This window comes from Globicephala melas, chromosome 5, assembly GCF_963455315.2.
Source record: "Globicephala melas chromosome 5, mGloMel1.2, whole genome shotgun sequence".
Classification (NCBI taxonomy): Eukaryota; Metazoa; Chordata; class Mammalia; order Artiodactyla; family Delphinidae; genus Globicephala; species Globicephala melas.
The window spans coordinates 42,221,129-42,244,292 of NC_083318.1; the positions used below are offsets into that span (position 1 = coordinate 42,221,129).

A 23,164-nucleotide genomic window follows, 5' to 3' on the forward strand; every position below is an offset into this window, starting at 1 on the left:
CTTAAGTTGTGATTCTTAAACTAGATGAGTTATAGGGACATTAGTTGTTGTCAAACTGTCACACCTACTGAAAATGAGACAGAAAGGGACCTGTTATACCTGCTTAAGTAATGGATCCTTTTTATGTTTCCTATCCTTGTTCAGTTCTTTAATTGTACTTGATACATTCTTACCCCAAATATTTTCTACTTACCTTTCCATTTTATTTAACCATTGTGGATACTAGATTAGCTTTGGCCATTTGCGGCTTCAAAAATTTTTTTTTAATTTTTGTTGAAAATCACTGTTATAGTACTTTGTTGAGGATCAGAATAACGAAGAAAGGTCGAGAAATGTATATTCATTGTATATGTGGTAGTACTTTAATTACCCTTAGGATATATGGGTGAAATAGTGTTCTTTGCCTTAGAGAAGATGAAAGTCCAGCTGGATGAGTAAGAAATATCTGTGTGGAACAACTAGAGAGTATGAGATTGAGAGCCACGTTGTATAGTGAGGCAGAGCAACACATCATCTGCTAATTCAATATAGTGCGATAGCAGAATGTAATGAGAAATGTATAATCAGTGTTAAAATTGAGAACAATATTAGTACAAATTTGCTTTTTTATTTTAAAGGAAAAATTGGATGACTAAATACAAAAATACAACAAAAGTTGATCTACCTAGGCAGAAGAATATATGACCAAGCATTGGTATAACTTTAAATATGATGATGCATGTTTTTTCTATAATCCACCTCCTTTTTCTTAGGAAGGATACATCACTGTCAAAAGGAAAAGCTTCTACTTAATCACTTCTTTTGAAATAAAACAGGGTTTTGGATATGTCAAAGCAAAAATACAGCATTCCATTAAAAAGTTCCCTTTTAATTAAGTTCAAATTCCTTTTGTTGTATTTTAATATCATTGTTGAACACATTAGTTATTTTCAGCATTTATAATCTTTCTCAGGTCATCCTTTTTAAAATTAGGATGACTTTGTTCTTTCTATGTTTTTTAGTCTTTCTAGGACTTCACTGTTGCTTCCGTAAGTCTTTGCAAATTTCTGGGTTGAAGAAAATAATAAAATATTAGAATATAAGAAATTACAGTTTTTCCACCATTGTGTTCTAATTTTTGCCTGTTCATTTTTGTTGTGGGATACTGTAATCTCAGTTTCTGAAAGCCCAGTTAGTTGATTCTTTGCCACATATCTTTCATACTTAAAGTAGATTTGGGTAAACTTTTCCTGATAGAGATTCTTACTTTTATGAAATATCTTGGCTGTTTTCAAATAGCCATGTAGTAATAAATGTAAGTTACATTGCCATGATTTTCCATATTTTTTTAATGGTAATCAGTGTTGGTGCATTTATGGTTACTTTAAAATGGTTTCAGGATTTCCATTTAGTTTTTGAACCAATGGCAGTTTATGTGAACACAATTTTTTCTAATATCCCTATTTCAGAAGAATGCCTGAGTGTTTGTCTTATCAGATTTGTTTTTGTTTTTTTCAGAAGTCGTATTTTAATCCCCACACTTTACTTAATGGAATTATCTGTATGTTTTTAACATGAACCTCTAGGTTTCATTATCCAGAAAGTGACTTTTGAGATGTCATGAGCTCTTTGCCTGCTCAAGGCTATTTTGTGCTTAGTGATTTAAAAATCATGTGGGATGCAGCTGATGCTTAATAAAGTATAACTTAGTTAACAGTTTTAAAATAGCTTTGCTGTTTTCTTTGCTGAAGTAGGAGTTTGTTTTATGATGAAAGACTTGATATGCAAAGGAGAATAAGGGACCTTATAAGTGGGCATCTCACTATTTCAGTTGGATGTACGCATTAAAGCTAAAGATATAAATACATGCAGCTTGTTTTTGAATAAGAGTTATCAGAGTTGACATATAGTGGTCACTGATATTTATTGAATAGCTTGCTTAAATGTTTTCTCCTCATACCTTAAATATTGTCCATGGCATTGACAGTTGTGTAGGATTCTACATTAATTTTGCTGTGCTCTAAAGCAAGAGCATACTCTTTGGAATGGAAGTAGTGGCTGGCCAAAAAAATAAATAAATAGAAGTTGTGTGGGAAATATCATTTGGGTGGTATTAATAGTCACCATTAATTGAGTTCATAGGTTGACTAAAGACGGGGCATGATCTGATTCTGTTCAGAAAACATCAGCCTGAGAAGATAGCTCTGAACCATAACACATTTTCTTTGCAAGAATTTAGGTTAAATAGAATATAAAGTATCTAGAATATACTCCATCTTAGAACCTATATGATACAGCATACCTTTTGAGATTTTTTTGCTCAATTACATGAACAATTTTTGTCTTGACAGTTTACTTTTTAAATTCTATTTTTTTTAATATTTTTTATTTTATTTTTTTGGCTGCGTTGGGTCTTCGTTGCTGCATGCAGGCTTTCTCTAGTTGCAGCGAGCAGGGGCTACTCTTCATTGCGGTGCGCGGGCTTCTCATTGCCGTGGCTTCTCTTGTTGCGGAGCACCGACTCTAGGTGCATGGGCTTTAGTAATTGTGGTGCACAGGCTCATAGTTGCGGCTCGCGGGCTCTAGAGTGCAGGCTCAGTAGTTGTGGCGCACGGGCTCAGTTGCTCCACGGCATGTGGGATCTTCCCGGACCTGGGCTCAAACCCGTGTCCCCTGCATTGGCAGGCGGATTCTTAACCACGGCACTACCAGGGAAGCCCCTAAATTCTATTTTAAGTACATTTTGGAGCTTTGAATATAGTAGTACTTAATCTTTCATTGTGTGGTTGGAGATTGAAGTTGATAGCAAGGTCACATTAATACCTGATACTTGTCTCAGTTTAGTTACTTAACATTTGAGTACCTATTCCACGGAGGATTCTGAGAAGGCTTTATGGTCCTTTATAATTACCATTTAAAAGTGCAGTCTTTGCCCTCACTGAGCTAAACTTAAACATTTTTGCAAAGTTTTTATGGTAAAGATAAAGTACTATTCATTCAACAAACATTTGAGAGCTAGCTATTTCCATAATTAGAAGGTCCCTACCCCTAATTATCTTAGAAGTGTAGTGGCAGAGGCAGGAAAACCAAAAAATTAGCTATGAACAAGTACAGTAGAAACACAAAGGTGGACATATTTGCTCATTTTTGCTCTTCTCTATTCCGGTTTTATTTATTATATACTACTTCGAGTCTTTGCTTTTCTATTATTTCTATTATTCTTAAAGTGGACTTTAGGCATTGGCTAGTTCGACATGATTATTTTATTTTTTAGAAGATGGAACAGAGCCTAAAAAGGTTCAGTAGCTTCAGGTTAAGAAGCTCAGTGCTTCTTAAAGTATGGTCTTTGGACCAGTAGTCTCAGTGTCACCTGGTTACTTACTGGAAATACAAATGCTCAGGGGCTACTCCAAACTTACTGAATCAGACTGTCGATGAGTCCCAGCAACCTGTGTGTTTAACAAGCCTTCCAGATGTTTCTGAAGCATATTCAAGTTTGAGAACCACTGTTATAGCTCAGTGATTCTCTGTGCCTCCCTCACCAATCAAGATCATTGTTCTAGTGAACACCTGTTACTGATGGGTGTGTTATATCTCAGGAGTCTTTAAATTAAAATAAGTAAGGGGTACTAATGTAGGTAATTAGTGATAAAACTCCAGTAAGATCCTCCAAGTCTAGCACTCTTTCCATTCACTGTTACTTTTCACACTTTCAAATACTTTGACAGCAACTTGTTTAGTCTACAGTAGTGATTCTGTCCCCCTAGCTTTAAAAAGCTCCCAACCCTGATTTAAACATCAAAGTAGAATAAAAAATCAACATATTCTCAGGAAATCTTCTTATGTTTTTCCTCAGCTTTCTAAAAGATTGGTTCTGGATCTTCTCCGGATTGTGGACTCCTTTGGAAAACTAATGAAAGCCATAAACCTTTTCAGAAAAAAAATATGTGTACATGCATGTACGGAACATTATATATACTCTCACAGATTTCATGGTCCTTCTTGAAGCTCAGAGACCCAGGTTAAGAAGTGCCTCATTCTGATTTCTGTGGAAACGTTTTTTCCACTTTTCCAGTTCTTCCCTTTCCTTTTTCTATGTTAATCATTTTTTGAGAGTTAAAAATGGCCTGCCCTGCCTCTCCTTCATTTACATACACTGCACAAGCACACATACACGCACATACCTAAATGAGTGGGGGCTGGCACTGACATATTTTGGGAATAGACTGCCTGGTGATTTGAGGAGCACAGGCCAGGGCTTGCTGTAATGGTTCCCTATATATGTATTTGTTCAAGTATATTGAGTATATATTGAGCAGAATACTGTATATATTCATGGGCATTAAAGAATCAAATTCCTTCTAGTAAGCAAGTTGAGGGATATAACATACAGCAAAGAAAACTTCCAGCTACACACAGGACTTTGCTCTGAGACTTGATGATATAGGAAACTTGCTGCAATGAGAATTCTTTCACCCTTTTCTCCCCACCTTCCTTTTTTGCAGGGGTGGGTAGAGGGTAGGGAAGATTTAGAAATGCAGAGGCCAATATGTGAGGATTTCAGAGAGCAAGATTTAAATATAAGTATTCTAGATGTTAGTCTTGGTTCCAATATTGGTATTTCATGTTTTTTATTTTTATTGTTTAAGATGTTTATGCATTCATTATTATGAAATTCTGACTATTAAATCAAATAACATATGATGTTTGATAGATGTTTAAAGTATGGTGCACTATGGAATTAAGCCCTTTCACCTCAAATGTTTATTTTTCAAGTGCCAGCGTCTGAATTCCTATATATATGTGAAAAGTTTAAAAGTTAAATAACAACTAAAAATGCTTTCTGTGCGTATAACATTTCAGAAATGTTTATAAGTTGAGAATGATAACAAGAGAAATTATTTTACTATATTGCATTAATACTGCCAATGAAATAAGATTGCTTTTGATATGTGATTTTGGAGGTAAATGTATGAAATATATTGTCCTCCAGTATAAGAGATATTGTAGCTCATGGGATCCTTAGTTATTGGTATTGTCTTGGGATGCAAACTGACTAGTAATATTATATTAGTCAGATGTCCTCTTTTATGTAAGAAGATTTAGATAGTATTTAATCATCACTTTCTGAAAAAATTGCATAGATTATATTCTTTTTTTTCTTCTCTTCTAGGATCGAAGTAGAATGTATGACAGTTTGAATATGCACTCTCTGGAAAATTCCCTTATTGATATTATGAGAGCAGAGCATGATCCTCTTAAGGGTAAGTGATTTTTATTTTCTTATATTATCTACCATTTTGTCTGCTTATCATTTTTCACATGAAAATGAGCACTAAGTAACACCTATCTCATCTATAAAATTCTGTTTGTTAATAAGAACCCTTGTTTTTATGAAAGGTCATACTTTTTCCTTATTTAGCTTTATGTCAATTTATACAGCGAGAAATGTAAACCTACTCTCTTGACTTGTTGTTTAAGAAAAAGCCACTGTTTAAAGATGCTCGTCTGTTCACCAAAGGATGAAGAATGGATCTAAAGGTGTTATAGTCACTATTCTAGAATTCTTTCAAATACAGAAATATTAAAAAATAATAATAACTTTCTTGGAATACTTGAATTTGCAGTTTACAGTAATTCCATCCTAAAATTGTTCTAGGTTAGCTTCCCTTGTCATTTTTCTTCTACCTGTCATATCATAGGGATTTGAAAGTGTTTCAAGGTAGAGAAGCTATTCGTAAAAGTTGGAGCAGATTAGGAAAAAGAATCAGCCCCACTAATCTTACACTGTCAGTCTCATCACAGTTACAGTTAACTGTATCTGAAGAAATTCCGTTAACATACTTGTTTTCATTTGTCTGCACATTACATGTTAGTAATTATTTTATATTTCTTCATAAAAAATACCTCCTTGCCTTTTACATTAATGGTGAAAATCTAGCAAACGGTGTGAACTTGTGATGAGAGATATTAGTTGTCTGTTGCTGCCTAATAAACAATCCCCAAACTTAGCAGCTTAAAACAATAAACGTTTATTACCTCACACAGTTTCTGGGCGTCGGGAATTCAGGAGCAGCTTAACTGGTTGGTTCTGGCTCAACATCTCTCACTGAGTCAAAACCACGGGTTACTTTGTAATCTTTCCGTCTTTAATTCTGTAAAGCCAAGAATTACCTTACAAGAGTTAGCCTAAAAACTCTAGAACTTCAGAGTTGGCAGCAAGATGATGGCTGTGGCTCAGTTGGCAATATTGATCAGATATCTAAACATTTTTGTTCTGATTCTGGATTTTGCTTGTGAAGGAGTTTCTTGTCTATTTCCTTTATTGTTAGAGAAGCTCAAGGGATCATTGGTGATTGTCAGTGATGTGTGATAATGTTAATTCTGCTCACAAACTAATAATGATAGTTATATTTTGATTTTTGGTTTTCGTTTTTTTGAGAGCGGTTGCTTCTAACTAAAATTCAGCCTAATTTTTGAGTATCTGTAGTTGAGGGCTTGTTTTTTTTCACTGTTATCCCGACAGTTCCAGTGGCATTTGTCTTGGATCCACTGTTTAAGAATAGAAACCGGCAAGCAGCTTGTGATTATGAAGAATTTCCCTCTGTTTATTTCCTTGCCTTCTGTAGATAGAAAACCCTTAGAAATTCTAATACAAGATAAAGTCAGTATTAACTGTTACCAGTGAATAATTAAAACTTTTTCATTGTTGTTTCTCCCAGTCTTCCTTAAAAAAGCCCTTTGAACATGTTAAGAGAAAACATTATCTCACTATTAATTATCTCAGTTTTTCTTTTTTTTCTAGCCTGTTATATAATAAAAGTGGAGGAAAACCTAGAAAGAAGACTTTGAAAAAGAAAATGGAAGCAGCATAAGGCTAAGAGGAACTTAGTAATTAAAAACCTCAAGTTAATTCAGAATTATTTTGTTAGAAAAATTATCTTTGGATGTGGGAAGGGGAAAAACATGCTTATCACCACCTTTAGGAATCATCTCTGTTTCTAATTGGAGTATTTTATGTTCTACACTTATTATGACAGGGAACAGAGAAAAAAAATAAAAGAAAAAAACATTTTGAGAATGCTTCTCCACATAGAATTAAGAAATAAGACTGGTACTTCTGCCAAATTGCCATCATATACCTTTTAAAAATTATCTTGATACCAAGTGCTTCCACTTGTTTTTTTCTTTTATTACTAGTACAAATTTCCCTGCCTTCTGGGATATCATACTGTGTATCTTCCTCCCCACACTCTGATCATTACACATCTTCTTTGTGCTGGGCCTCAGTAAAATCTGCGAAAGCAAGGTTATGACAAGTAGGTGAAACCAATCCCTGAATTTGCTTCTCCTCCCTTCCATTCCTGATCTTTAGGTCATCACTTCAGCCTCTATCCCATCTCTCTTATCTTTTCATCCCTTTCAGAAAATTCTATTCTCTATTTAATATAAGGAAATTCTTTTCTTTTTTCTAAAAAACAGAATGAATCATATTTTATCCTTCTAAAATATTTTCAAAAAAACCAACCATTTGCTTTGTCTTCCTTATGGGATCTAATGAACAAGGAGGAGGGAGTTGTGGGGTAAACTTGAAAAAATAAAAATGAATTTCTTATTTCCCTTTGTGTTAATGGTGAAAGTTTCTAGAAAATTTTCTGTATGAACTTGAGTAACGAAAGATTATATTAGTTATCTATTGCTGCATAACAAATTACCCCCAAATTTAGTAGCTTAAAGCAGCAATAAACATTTATTGTCACATGCAGTTTCTGTGGGTTAGAATTCAGAAGCACTTTGGCTGATTGGTTCTGGTGAAGATCTCAGGAGGTAGCAGTCAGGGTATCAGTGAGGCTGCAGTTATCTGAAGGCTTGACTAAGGCTGTAGAACCCTTTTTCAAGATGGCTTACTTATGTGGCTGACAAGTTAGTGCAGGCTGTTGGTAGGAGAACTCAGTTCATCATGTGGACCTCTCCACAGGACTGCTGGAGTGTCCTCAGAGCGTGGTGCTGGATTCCCCCCAGAGCAAATGATAAAGCTCAAGGTGAATGCCCCAGTGTCTTCTATGATTTAGCTTCGGAAGTCTCACACCATCATTTCCATGACATCCTACTAGCTACATAGGTCAGCCCTGCTCAGCTGGGGAGTAGTCTGCTACTCAAGAGCTGTGGCTACTAGGAGGCAAGGATCAGCGGAGGCCATCATGGAAGCTGCCTTCCACAGAGATGAAAGGCAAAAACTAAATTTGCATTTGGTTCTACTTCTCTAAAGGAAAAGAGAAAGTACTTCAGGTAAGAGTTAATGTTGATAGAAAAGCAATCAAGCAGCTCTCCGGAATCCAAAGAAAATGTATGGCAGGTTACTGACATGACTGATAACTGACTAATTATACTAACAGAAGGACCCTCCCACCCCCACTTAAGCCCAGAATGCAAGCCTGATGGTTTTTACAAGTCAGTAGGTCACTGTTTAATGTTAAGGTCTTTATAGTCTAGCATAGCAGGTGGAAGGGTCTTGTCGAGGCTCTAAAGATGTGAAGTGATGGCAACCAAAGATGGGGCTCTGAATGTATTTTATTCCACTTTTGTTCCTTTTATTCTACTTTTGTACCATGCAGTGTCCAAGACCCTGCTGTGCATTATGTGAAACAGACATGGTCTCTGTTCTTGTGGAATGTACAGCCTAAGGGGGAAAGAGAGACTTTATATGTGTAATATACATAGATACATAGAATATACTAATATAACATGATGTATACATGCAATACATGCAGATTATGTATAGATATAGCTACAAGTGTTAGAAATAGTATAGAGAGAGGTTATAAAGTGTTCAAGGAGGTAATAAGTGGAGGTACCTAACGTAGCTATGGAGTAAAGAAAGCTGAGACCTGAAACCTGAGCAGCACAAAGATGAAAAAATATTGGGGGGGAAAGTGTCACCTAGACAAAGGGACCAGGTTGTATTTAAGAGCTCATCACAACTGAGGAACTGAAAGCAGACTGGTCCTGGCATAGATTGTTCAGGGCTTCCTGATGCTGGTTGGGTATAACACCGCTCAACCAGTCCAAGGGTGGGGGGAGGGGGGGGCTGCTGCCTTTTCCTCTGTACTGTGAACAGTAACACACTGTTTTATACTTTCCTTAGTACGAGTGGCACTGACTGATCTGTTTTATTTATTCTGCAGTGGTTTCTCACCATGAACCTCCTATTTTCTGATGACTGTCTTGATTTTTGACAAATATTTTCCTTTTCAAAGAAAGGACAAATATGAATTCTTTTAATGGTTAAAGTAAATCATGCTTTGCCAAGTGCAGTTCTGTGATTCTGCAGTTTTGTGTTTGCATACCTATTTTAAATAATCTGTGATCTTTTTATGTATGTGTGGGTCAGTGCATTCCCCTTTAAACAAAAGAACAAGACAGCGATTATTGTTAATCTCTCTTCCCTCTCTGCCCTCAGCAATTTACAAAAAAGGTCTTACTGTGTAAGCATTTTTACCAAAAATTGCTTACCCCCTCCTCCAAAGCATAAGGGAGAACAAAAAAATTTAATTTAAGCGCATAAAAGATCATTTGAGAACAGTAGGAAGAAATGTAGCTTATATAACAATCTTAGGAGGATCTGTCTCAGCAAGTCACAATGCCTTTACTAATGTTCCCTGAACAATTCAGGGGAATTCAGGAAAAAGGATTTAGAGCGTGATTTTACAATACCAACATATTTTAGAAGTGGATGCCTTTAAAATGTTTTTATTTATTATGTGTTTTTATATATCTAGCATCATTTTTATTACTTGACTGCTAAACTCCTATTCTAAGACCTCTGAAGTAAAACTCTGCTTATTTTAAGGAAGATAACCCCTGAGAAAATAAGGAATGACTTCTATAAGGTGCTAAGTGGTCCTGGTAGTACCAAGTAAATTCTTGCTGCATTTCTTCGAAGAAGACACTTCTCTTTTCCCTCTGATTCTCTTCGCCTGCCTTAGTATAAAATTGAAATACAGAGTCACAAAATAACTTGTATAAATTTCTAAAAGTCTGGTGTGAGAACTTACATTTTGAACTTAAGAACTTCTAAGCTGGACAGAGGTTCTCAAACTTGGAGAACATGTTTAACGGGCAGGTTTCAGGGCCCTGCTCCTAGAAATTGTGCATTGCAGACTATGTAACGAGAGTACACTTTGAGAAACTCTCGTATAGGAGAACAAGATCAAGGAGATCTATGAAGAATTTTTAAAATTTTAGTGGAATTTATTAAAATACATCAGAGTGAAAAATAAAACTGATACCAATATATCCATGCCAAAGTAGTTACATGGCTCCTCTTAAACTGCCCTAGCTTATTCACTCTGACAGAGAGAGGCATGCATTTCTCAGAACCAGTTTTGCTTTTCTTCAGCCACTTGTGGTTCCTGAGTCAAAATTTTCACAAGTGCCAAAAAAAGTATACGACAAAAATCATTTCATTAGAATGTCTTCAAAAAAAGATAATTAAGGATGAATTGCTATGTATGCTTTAAATTTTTCAATAAAATGTTTCCTTTTGTTTTAAAAAGGAGTAAGTAGAATTTACATATTCTTTTCCCTTTACTTCATTGATTTTTTTTCTTTTTCCTGTAGATCACTGGCCTTTGATAAAGAGAAAAAAATCATTATCTTTGGAATAAATTATATTTATATAGAAGCCATATACATTTTATTATATGTATTCTGACTTTAAGAGATATCACTGTTGTGACATACCTGATACCTTTACCCCCAACTACTCAGAATTTAGTTCATCTTAAGGAAAGTACGATTTACAAGAGTTTACCTTCTGTCATAATGCCTGCAGATTGAAAAAGAAATTTTGAAAGTGTGGCTGTAAAAGTTCTTGTTTTAGAAGACTTATTTGAAATATGGTATCATGGATAGAGATTTTAAATTTTTATTTCTTTTTAGATATGTGTCTTAATTAGCAAAAATATTATTAAATTTAGAGTATAGTTGTTATTTCTTCCAAGCATCTTTGAATATTCAACTAAATGATCTGAGTTACATCAGACTGCAGTTCCTTTTTTAAAAACTTAAACCCGTCACACAGAAATGACAATGAATTTTCTTAAAAATCACATTTATTCAGGGAATATATGTGTTCATTAAAAGCTTGTTATTCACACAAAGCATCTTTCTTAGAACTTTAAACATGGGCTTGTAACTCTTATTTTTAAATTGAAAATAAAAACAAAAAGAATACTTTCTATATAGAACTTGCAGTGATAAAAGCAAGTATATGGGATAACTAGGCCTATGAATTTTAGCTGCTTATGGTATTTGAAAAGGATCTGAGAATCTCTAATGAAGGTTTTTCCTCCAGAGTATAGGACTTTATCCTTTTGAAAATGTTTTTCTTATTACAAAAAGTAGTATGTATTCATTAAAAGAAATTTGGAAAAACTCGGAAAACAAAAGTTTTGAAATCATCAATAGTTCCACAAGCTAAAATAACCACGTTCGATATTTTTGGTGTAAAATTTTTCTAGTCTTTTCTTTTTAAATATATAAGCATAAGATATTTGAGATATTCCAATGTTTACCTTCCCTCCAACCGGGTTAGCTTTTAAAAAATTAGTTAAGAAAAATATACGTACATAGATTAAAAAGTGAAATAGTGCCATAAGACTTACAGAGCTAAAAATAGAAGTCTTTTCCCTCATTCTTCTCTGTTTACTTCTGATTGCTGTTTCCTAGATGTAGCCACTTTCAACTTTGTTTTACCAATTCTTCATGTAATTATTTGTAAATATTAAGTAGTGTATGCTTTATATTTCCTACATTTTATGTATTATCTTTTGACTATCAACTTTAACTTACCCATACCCCAACATTCTCTCTGCTCTGTCCTCTCAAAATTATTTTAGGACCACTTTTGTTTAAATTAGAGGGTATATTTACTATGATAATACAGATATTATTCATAGGTGCACTTCATATTTTTTGTACTATAACATTTTCTTTTTCATATAACTTTCTTTTTCCTGGAATTAATCATCGTCTCTTTTGGTTTGTTTGGTTAGTTTTCTAAGTACTAGTCACTAATTCATCCCAAAATATATTTATAGAACACTGAAGCTTCTCTCAATACATGTAAAAACATCAAATAATCATTTAGATTGATTTTTTTTTTTTCCTGCTGTTGTAGGTATCCTTGTAGCCCACCATAACTGTCATTTTGGGACTTCCCTAATCCCAGGAATTCCTTTTTCCTTGGGAATTCATGTCCTGATCTCCATGTGTTAATGGTTTATGCCTTTGTTTTATTGGGCCTGTCTTACAGAACCTTCCTTCAGACGGGATATAAATTTTGAGACTTGTATGTATGAAAACATGTTTATTCTACCTACGTAAGATGATAGGCTGGTGTGGAATTATATATTAGTAATTTAGAATATTGAAAGCAATGCTTCATTACTTCCAGGGCTACTGTAAATATAATACCATTATAAAACCTGTTCATTTGTATGATTGATTGTCTTATTTTCTGTTTTTAAATTTTTGCTTTTTTTACTGGAAGCTTTTAGAATATTTTCATGCCTGTGGTTCTGAAATTTTATAATAATGAATGCAGGTCTTCCAATGTATGGTGGTGGGGAAGGGTTTACCTACCTGTCTTCTTCCCTTGTCTTCTTTCCTTTCTTCCATCTTTCCTTCCTTCCTTCCATTTCATTGTTTTATTTATTGCACTGCACATTCATTGAGCCATCCTATTTAAGAGATTAATTTCCTTCAGTTCTTGGAAATTTACTATATTTCTTTGATAATTTCTTCCCTTCTGTTTTTTATGTTACCTCTTTCTGAAATTCCTGTTCTTGAAATATTAAGTCTCCTATACGCATCATTTGCTTTTCTAATTTCCATTGCTTTATCTGTTGTTTTGCTTTTGGAAAGGTTTGCTCATCTCTTATTTTCAACCCTTCTAATGATTTTTTTATTTTAAAATTTTTCTCTGAACAACTTTTAAGATCCTCTTTAAAAAATTCTGAAAACGTTCCTAGTTTTATTCTTTGATCTTATTTCTCTGGAGTATTTATCTTTAAACACTGTATTATAGTTTTGAAGATTATTTTTCCATTTCCTTGGATTGTCTATGCTTCTTTTAAGTTCCTCTTTTCTATTTCTTTGTTTTCTCATGCTGGAGGCTGTCGTCAAATATCTTATGATCCTTTGCTGTCCATTCATTTTTTTTTTTTTACATCTTTATTGGAGTATAATTACTTTACAATGGTGTGTTAGTTTCTACTTTATAACAAAGTGAATCAGTTATGCATATACGTATGTTCCCATATCTCTTCCCTCTTGCATCTCCCTCCCTCCCACCCTCCCTATCCTACCCCTCTAGGTGGTCACAAAGCACCGAGCTGATCTCCCTGTGCTATGCGGCTGCTTCCCACTAGCTATCTACCTTACGTTTGGTAGTGTATATATGTCCATGCCTCTCTCTCGCTTTGTCACAGCTTACCCTTCCCCCTCCCCGTATCCTCAAGTCCATTCTCTAGTAGGTCTGTGTCTTTATTCCTGTCTTACCCCTAGGTTCTTCATGACATTTTTTTCTTAAATTCCATATATATGTGTTAGCATACAGTATTTGTCTTTCTCTTTCTGACTTACTTCACTCTGTATGACAGACTCTAGGTCTATCCACCTCATTACAAATAGCTCAATTTCGTTTCTTTTTATGGTTGAGTAATATTCCATTGTATATATGTGCCACATCTTCTTTATCCATTCATCCGATGATGGACACTTAGGTTGTTTCCATCTCCGGGCTATTGTAAATAGAGCTGCAATGAACATTTTGGTACATGACTCTTTTTGAATTTTGGTTTTCTCAGGGTATATGTCCAGTAGTGGGATTGCTGGGTCATATGGTAGTTCTATTTGTAGTTTTTAAAGAAACCTCCATACTGTTCTCCACAGTGGTTGTATCAATTTACATTCCCACCAGCAGTGCAAGAGGGTTCCCTTTTCTCCACACCCTCTCCAGCATTTATCATTTCTAGATTTTTTGATGATGGCCATTCTGACTGGTGTGAGATGATATCTCATTGTAGTTTTGATTTGCATTTCTCTAATGATTAATGATGTTGAGCATTCTTTCATGTGTTTGTTGGCAATCTGTATATCTTCTTTGGAGAAATGTCTGTTTAGGTCTTCTGCCCATTTTTGGATTGGGTTGTTTGTTTTTTTGTTATTGAGCTGCATGAGCTGCTTATAAATTTTAGAGATTAATCCTCTGTCAGTTGCTTCATTTGCAAATATTTTCTCCCATTCTGAGGGTTGTCCATTCATTTTTAAAGATAAGACAAAAATGGTGATTGGAAACTGTGTATGTAATTAGGGCTTATAATCTAGCGAGCATTACTGTAAGCCAATCATGGAACTATCACAATGTTTGTATTCACATCTTTTCTTTTGGTCTGTGGAATGAACCTGGATGTATGTCTTCCATTCTTCTGCTTGGGAGCTGTATGCCTGTCTACTACTAGCCTTCTTAGAAGAGGCAAAGAAGGGGCTGCGTGTCTCTCTGGTTCATGCAGAAACTGACAAGCAATCATCAGCCTTCCTGTTTTCAGTTCTACTCATATTTACTCTCAGTGATAACCAGAGCTTCTTATTTCTGAACCTTTCCAGGTTTCTGCTATAGTAAATGGCTTGTTTGTTGATAATCTTCCCCAGGCACACACCAGTTTTGCTTTCAGTGCTTTCAATGATTTCTGGTCTCCAAAGTCAGCTACCACTCACCCATTCATGTTCACAGCTTTTGAAAATGTTGATATGATTCTTCTGTGATCTCTTCCCATTCCCTTTGTTCTAATGTGCTGTCATTTTAGTGGTTTCAGAAAGCAGCAGAGATGAGCACATGTGTTCAGTCCTCCATGTTCAGCTGGAAGTCTCTGTAACCCCTAATCCACTTACTCCTTAGTGAAGCCTCCCTAACACTATAGTCAATAGTAGGTTACTTTGGTAAAGATTGTTAAGGAACTATATTTGTTTTTAATTTGGGCACCTTTCTCATTTATTTTTGATTCAGTCAGTTTTTTTTTTCTTTTCAGTGTATAGAACTTTTCACATGATAGTGTGTCATGGGAGCAATGACCACTTCTGTTTTTGCTTTATTTTTAATCAGTATCTGTTTTAGTGCCAAGCAAATAGAAGGGGCTCAGTAAATTATTGGCTGAATGATTAAACATTTTTCCACAATAATTTTTTATCATTATTTGTTTAGAACTTTTAAAATTATTTACACACATGTAAAATAGTTTGTATAACCATTCCCCTATAGTTGGACATTTAGGTATTTCAATTTTTAAATAAAACTCAGTGAGCTCTTTCTGAGTTTATATACATAGAATAAACTTAATACATTTGTTTTTGAGACTCTAGATGTATATTGCAACTTATTTTTAAGTTTTATGCCAGTTTATACTGCCACTGATGATGTTTGATTGCCCATTTGTTATTCTTACTATTATTTTTGTTAGTAAACCCTTTTACAGTTTAAAGTTTTGTGACCATTAGTGCAACTTGATTTTAACATTAATTGCATATATCAGTTAGTACCAGTTTTATTGAAGTAATTTTACGATAATACATTATCTTACCAGATGATTAATGACTTTGGTTTAGCCTTTTGTGTTTTTTTGTCTTTCTTTGTGGTTCTACTTTACTTGAAATAAACTTTTTGATATTCTATGTTCCTTGATGTTTCTTAATATATTTTCTGGTATTAATTGGATAAAAGTTTAAAAAGTTATAAATAATTATTAGGTGAAAAAATTATGATGAGATCCTGAATTAAGAGTTAGTTAACTTGATTAATTTTCCTGGAAACTAAAGTAGATTGATGGCTTTTATTAGAGGTCGTTAAGGAATGATTCTGTTGCTTTCTTGGGATCTGGATCTAAGGGTATTTTCTACATTTGTATGATCTTATTCGTAGGCTTTTATGAGGCATGCATTGAGATTTGGGAGTGAGGTCAGGAATGACTGTCCTACCCATAGGATCTGAGCAGAGATTGGAGTTATTCAAGGTTGGTAATGACCACATTCTGAGTGGCTTTTACCAGGCTTCCTATGAACCATTTTTTTTTTCTAATTAGGTTTCAAAGTAAAGGTGAAATGTAGATAATGAAAAAAATATAAGAAGAGTGTACCAAACCAGTGGGAGCAATGCTTTATTTAAAGCATATAAAAAGGAATTTTTCATATTAGAATTTTTCATTTGAGGGTGTGTGTATGTGTGTGTGTTTAATATATGTATACAGTATATAACATATCATTTATTGAGCACTTGTTATATGCCAAGCACTGTTCTGAGGACTCTACATGTATGTATTAACTTATTTAATTCTCACAACTAAGGGTAGATATTTACCCTTAATTTACAGTTGGATGACTGTGGTGGCCTACTAACAATAATTGTCTAAGCTTCAGTGCTAGTAAGTGGTAGAATTTAATAGCTCTTGAGTTTGTGCATTTAACCACCACACCATACTGCCTCTCTTACTAGTTGGTTTAATGTTCTAACTCAAACTCTTTATGATTCTAATATGTGATTTAAATGTTTTTTTTTTTCCTATTAAAAGGAGTTGGCAGAATGTGTGGCATGTTCTTCAGCAATTTTCTCATCAATAATGAGGCATCATTAACTGTGAATATTGGGGCTTTGGAGATCATTTTTTGGATGTATTCATTAAGAAAAAGAAAACAGTCGTGGAGAAGGGAAAAATTAATCTTGGCAAAGAGCAAAAAGCAAGACTTGTCTTTTTCCCTCCCCTCCCCATATTTAAGGGGTTTAGAAATGAACTGATAAAAGCTTGTTCTTTGATTTTTCCATTCACTGAGACAATGTCCTTTCCATGCCCCCACATACAAACATATATTTAGGTACTGTGCTTTAGATTGAGCTTATGTTTCACATAACAGAATGAGCTATTTCATTCATCCATTTAATAAATATTTGAGTCTCTTATGTACTAAGCTCTGTTTTAGATGCTAGAGTAGGGAATAAAAAAGACAAAGTCCTGCCCTTATGCATCTGTTTGAATGAAGGATAGAGACAACAGGAATCAGTGCTATGAAGGAAGAAATATAGTGTCAAGGGAATAGAGAAAGAAAGAAGCTGCTGTTTTAGACAGGATGGTCTGTGATGGCATCTCTTAAAGACCTAAGTGAAGTGAGAGGTGCAAGCTTTTGTCATATCTAGGCAAGTGCATTTCAAACAGAAAGGAGAGGAAATAATACGGATCCTGAAATGGGAATATGCCTAGTATGTTTACGTAATAGCAGAAGCCAATGTGGTTAGAATGGTAGAGCATGAGGGGCCAGATATTTATTCTAAGTGTGGGAGGGTTTTAAGCAATAAAACAACATGAGCTGACTTAGGTTTTAAAAGGATCACACAGACTGCTGAATGGAGACTAGACAGGTTATTCTGGCAGTCTGAAGAGATGGGGATGGCTTGGGCCAGGGAGACAGTGAAGGAGCTGGTGAAGAGCAATCAGGTTGATCTGTATGTTGATAATAGAACAGTTGACAGATTTATACACAGATTAGACAGAGTGAGGAGAAAAGGTAACCCAAGGTTTTGGGATGAGCAAACTAATGGAAAAAAGTGCTATATACTGATCTGCGGAAATATGGAGTTGAGGTAGAGAGTTGCAGTTGCAGTCATCTGCTTGGAGATGACATATGAAGTTTTGGTAGTAGATAATATCACATAGAGAGGCAGCGTAGAAAGGGAAGTCCAAGGAGTGAACGTTGGGGCTTTAGCATTTAAAGGTTGAAAAGAGGAAGAGGACATAGCAAAGCAGACTTCAGGAGTGGCTGCTGATAGAGGAAAACCAAGAGAGTATGGTATCTGGGAAAGGAAATAAGATGATACTTCATCAAATGGACATTTTCTTGTTAACTAGAGGCTTTAAATTTGAGAATACACAAACATTAAGAGATGTTGAGGAAGTGATTGCTTCATTTTATCCTTTCCAATTCATATACCTGTAACTTAAAAGAATGTTTAAATCCAAGGAAAAAGTGAAATAAGAAATGTTATAATTTTATCACTATTTGGTAAGTTCTTTTTATTGGTAGTAAGTAGTTTAGAGAAAGAACTCATATGTTGATATATATCAATAAATGTATATATGTGAATAGTCTAATATTGGCTTAACTTATTAAATGAAGGTCTTTAAATACTGCTTTGTTAAAATTTTAGTAACTGGTAATTTGTCTTTATAATTGGTAAGTTGTATGCAGTTGTCATATTTCTCAGTGTTTTTTGATGCTCTAATATGCATCTGAAATGGCTAACATGAATTGTTTTTTTATATATGTATTATGTATATTAAAATCATAATAGACTAATAAGACAATTTTTGAGACTGTAGGTCCTCTAGTTATTCACTGACACCTAAGAATAAATATATATTTTTCAAAATTGTTTATTTTAAATTTTATAGTATTTTAATGTAAAAGAAAAAGTACCAAGAGGTAGTATATACCGATTACTTATAGATATGTTAAAACCACCATTAAATTATTATACTTTATCATATTTTCACAATAATAAATAATAACCCAGTTACCTAAAATTCAATTTGCCCAAACTCATTACTAGAGGACTTTATTTGTAAGGTTAGTTTCTTCTGGTATGACAGAAAACTCATAAGCAGCTTAAACAACATAGAAGTTTTTTTCTTTTACATAAACATAACACTCCTAGAAGCAGTACTGTGATTTTCATGGATCTAGGGTCCTTCTGTCTTGTTGTTCTGCTATCCTTCACACCCAGCTTCTGCCTCATGATCTAAGATGGCTGATTCAGTTGAGCCGTTGCTTCTGCATTCATTCCGACAAGCAGGAGAAAAGGTAAAAGAAAGGGAGAAGATGTTCCCTTTTAAGCATACCTTCCAGAAACTTCACTTACCAATTTCGTTTTACATCCTGTTGGCCACATCTTAGACACATGGGCATACTTAACTACAAGAAAGGCTGGGAAATTTACTTTTTTACTCTGGGCAGCCCTGTGTCTGTCCATTTGGGTGTCCTAGTATCGACAGAAACAGGTGTTAGTCTACAACTACCGGTCTGTGCCACAGGCCCTTAGATAATAGGGAGAAATTGGTTTTATAGCAATGTGGCTTTTTTCTATTTTTCTTTTCTATATTAAAGTATAAGTTAGCTATTATGCTACATAATTATTCTGTGAATATTTTTAATGGATGAATTTACCCTACAACCAACCATGCATACTTTTCTCCAGGTTATTTTATTAGCTAGGAAGTCATTATAAGATAGTGACTAAGTATGGAGCTAATCTGCCTGATTCGAATTCTTCCAGTGCCACCTGCCAGTGGGGTAACCTTGGGCAAGCTATTTAACCTCTTATGGCAAAGTTTACCTTCAAGTGGGAAGATAATAGTACCTAACTCACAGGATTATTATGAGGGTTACATAATTGGTTGTAAAGAACTTAGAAAAGCTCCTGGCACATAATAAGCCCTCCAGTGTTAGTTATTACTACCAATTGGCAGGTTCTTAATTAAAGTAATTTTAATACTATCCCATGTAAAATACAGCTGTGAAAGTTGACTTGTAAAGATGTATTAGTATTTCACTGCAGTAGAGGAAAAGTACTTGGGTAATTTTAAAACAGTCTAAATTTGCTTATTTCATTTTTGAATATTTCATTAGTTATATTGAGAGATTTTCTTCTTTGGAGAATTGTATTTTAGAACGTATTTACAGATGTATATCCATTTGCAAATAGATATCTGTCTTTTGAACTTTCCACATAAGGTGTGCCTTTTAAGTCCATTTAGAGACCAGAAGTCAAAAAACTATTAGTAATGAAAATATCTTGTTACCTGTGTCTTGGGACAAATAAAGTGAACAGTGAACCTTTTAGAAGATAATTATGTGGCAATTGAAAGTTGAGTGTATTTTGAAGTGGAACTAGTCTTAAGGCTTTGCTTAATTTACTTTTCTTGGAAGTATTACTTGAATCCCTGGGCTTGGTTAAGTACTCCTTTGTGTTTTTTTATATAGCATACTGTACATAACTCTTCACACTTGGCAGAGTTTATTGAAATTGCATATTTGTGTCTGTCTCTCCTACCACATCATAAGCAGAGACTGTATCTCACTCATATGTGTATCCTCAGCATCCTGCACTATCAGTATACAAGACTTAATGAACTTGTTACACTGATCAGAGCAATACAGGTTGCCACTTTTGTAGGGATTTTGATTTTCAATCTCAAGTAAGAAATAACAGTGATTTTTTTCATGACTTTAAGTTGTTCTGTAAATTTGGTCAGCTGCAACAAGATGTTTAGAAATAGCATATTTCCAAAATAAACTGTGATCCTTCAGACAAAGTACATGCTGTTGAAATCCAGTTTAAGAAAGCTCTGCTTCCTAATTCTTTCTGTCTTGTGCCTTTTGTGTATACTCTTCTATTTCTTACTCCATACTAAAGTATCACAACAATAAGCTTTTTTAGAGTATGACAGCTTTATTTAAGAGGTCATTTAGTTAACTAATATCATGCTGCATGAAACTTAGGAGTAAATGAGAGGTGGTAAATTGTCCTTTGAAGGACAGAAACATTTACTTTAACTATGTTGAGTCTGAAAACAAAATGTGTAGTTAAATTAGAGCTCAGATGAAGTGTGTGTGTATGCATAAGTGTATGTGTGTGTGTATATATATATATATATATACAGACACACACATAGCTATCTATTTGAATGTCAAAATTAGCTTATCTTTGCCACTTGGCTCTTGTACTGGAGATAATCAAATTCTTTAGCTTCATAATTAAAAGCCAATAGAAAATATCTGTTTTGCATGGGATATTTTGGAAAGGACGCTTAGCGTATAAAGTACTTGCTGGAGTGGTAAGGGTAGATGCAGTTAATCTCTACTCCTTACTAATCATGTCAAATCCATTCAGATATTTATTGGTCCCCCCCCCCTCTGGTGTCAGTGCATTACACACTATCATATTGTCTTTTTAAAGGGCTGTGCTAAACGTTGCTGAAATGCAGTCTCACAGATATTTAATTTTTAGAAGTTTTCTAAGTGGATTTTAATGTACCTTTCTAATAGACTATCAGAGATTCAGGCATTAGAGGAAAATCCTGTATTTTAATGGACTACAAACAATAATCATTCTCACTATTGGCATTTAATCAAATAAGTGTTATGATGTAAAACTGCTGGATAAACCACAGTTTGTTCATGCATACCTTTTTTCTCTTCCACAGCAGTATGTAGTGCTACTGTCCCTTCTGCATTTTAGTAAATGCAAAACTTCTAATGAAGGATGACTCAAAAGAAGTACTATGCTCTTCAGCTTTAATATTTTCATTTTTAATATTTTTATGACATTTATAAACTTTGAACAAGTTAAATTTCCAATATCATTTGTAATAAAGCATTTAAGATTTTTTTGTTTTGTTTTGCGGTACGTGGGCCTCTCACTGTAGTGGCCTCTTCCGTTGCGGAGCACAGGCTCCGGATGCGCAGGCTCAGCGGCCATGGCTCACAGGCCCAGCCGCTCTGTGGCATGTGGGATCTTCCCGGACCGGGGCACGAACTCGCGTCCCCTGCATCGGCAGGCGGACTCTCAACCACTGCGCCACCAGGGAAGCCCTAAACTTCTTTTTTTTAATGAAACTGATAAAATCATATTGAATTCAATAGCAAGTTGTGATAAGTTTGGGGGGCTTATTTTTTATTATGATATTTTGTTTTTTTATTTAAGAATGTAAGTTTCTTTCCTTCAAATATCATTTTTGGGAAAAGAGATCTTTAGCAGAAATTACAAACAGATTTGAAAAAATTTTTTTAAATTTCACATCCTATATTAAGTTTAAAAGACTAGGATACCTACATCATTTTCACATTAAAAAAAAAACAAATAGGCTTTATTCTATAAGCATTGCTCCCAAATCACATTGTGCTCTTATATTCTAAGAACTAAAGTTAACTGTTTCTTTTTGTTTTCAATTTTCAAAGACAGTTTTAGTTAATACAATTTGAGCTAAACATTAATTTTTTATTCCTTAAGAACTGTACTGTGCTCAATAAATTTCTCCTCCTTACTCCCCTTCCATTTTTTTGCTTTTCAAACAGTTCCATAATCTTCAAACTTCCCTTTCCTGTCTTTTTAAAGGTCGATTGAGCTATCCACATCCAGGAACTGACAATCTGTTGATGTTAAATGGTAAGTTTTATAACAACATTTTATGTTTCCAATTGATTTATATAAAAAAAGATGAATGAATACATGTTTCTCTAAACCTTCCCCATATACACAAGTTAATCATTTTATAAGTATTCAGTATAAAAATAAAGCTACAACTCTTCCTGTACAGAAAGCAGAATTAGGAGTTTGAGTGTATTCTCACTGGCAAAGCAGTCATTAAAGTGTATTTGTGACAGTATGATTTAATTCAATGATCATGGCTTTGGAGATAGTCCTGAGTTTGAATATCGGCTTTCCAGTTTATTGTATTAACTTGGTCAAGTAACTTCCGTGAGCCTTAGTCTCCCATCTGTGAAATGGAAGTAACGGTCTAAAGGTTCATTATGAAAATTAAATGAGATAATATTTGCAAAGTTCATAGAGCTTGTTACTTATTATAGTACTTGTGTTTATGTTCACCTAAGGAATATACTGGTGATTCTATAATTATGGGAGTCACACCAACTTAATTTATTCTAGCTAGAAAGTTTACACAGTGAATTTTATTCTGGTGGAAAAGAATAAACTTTCATTAAAGTTGTTTTCTTTCTGTGGGGCAAACATTGCATTCAGAGTCACGGTACCTAGCACATCCATGACTGTGGGAGTAGACATGCAGGATTAAAATATCCTTCACAAAGGTATTTTTAAATCAGAGGGCGGGTCTGAGGAGAGGGAAGTAGGATGAAGAAGGAATGGTAAAGATAGCATAGGACTTCCTTTAAAATACATAATTAATTACTAGAATGGCTTGGCACTTCTTTTTCAGCTAAAGCTTTGTTGAAAAAACATGGCAATGAAATTGAAAAACAAAGGCTGAAAAAACAGCCAGTGTAAAGCTAGACCATGTGAACTCTAGTGTTAAGTAAAAACTAATATTAAGAAAAGATGAAA

At 34.4% G+C, this 23,164-nt stretch overlaps 1 protein-coding gene across 7 annotated transcripts in view; it reads left to right on the plus strand.

Annotated features, from left to right (window-relative positions):
• CPEB2 (cytoplasmic polyadenylation element binding protein 2) overlaps nt 1-23,164 on the plus strand; it is a 64,257-nt gene that overhangs the window by 9,270 nt on the left and 31,823 nt on the right. For all 7 annotated transcript variants that reach the window (XM_030864233.2, XM_030864235.2, XM_030864231.2 and 4 more), the window contains 2 exons: nt 5,153-5,243; nt 22,199-22,249. In XM_030864233.2, coding sequence (XP_030720093.2) covers nt 5,153-5,243; nt 22,199-22,249 — 142 coding nt within the window. The remainder of the gene's footprint in view (nt 1-5,152; nt 5,244-22,198; nt 22,250-23,164) is intronic.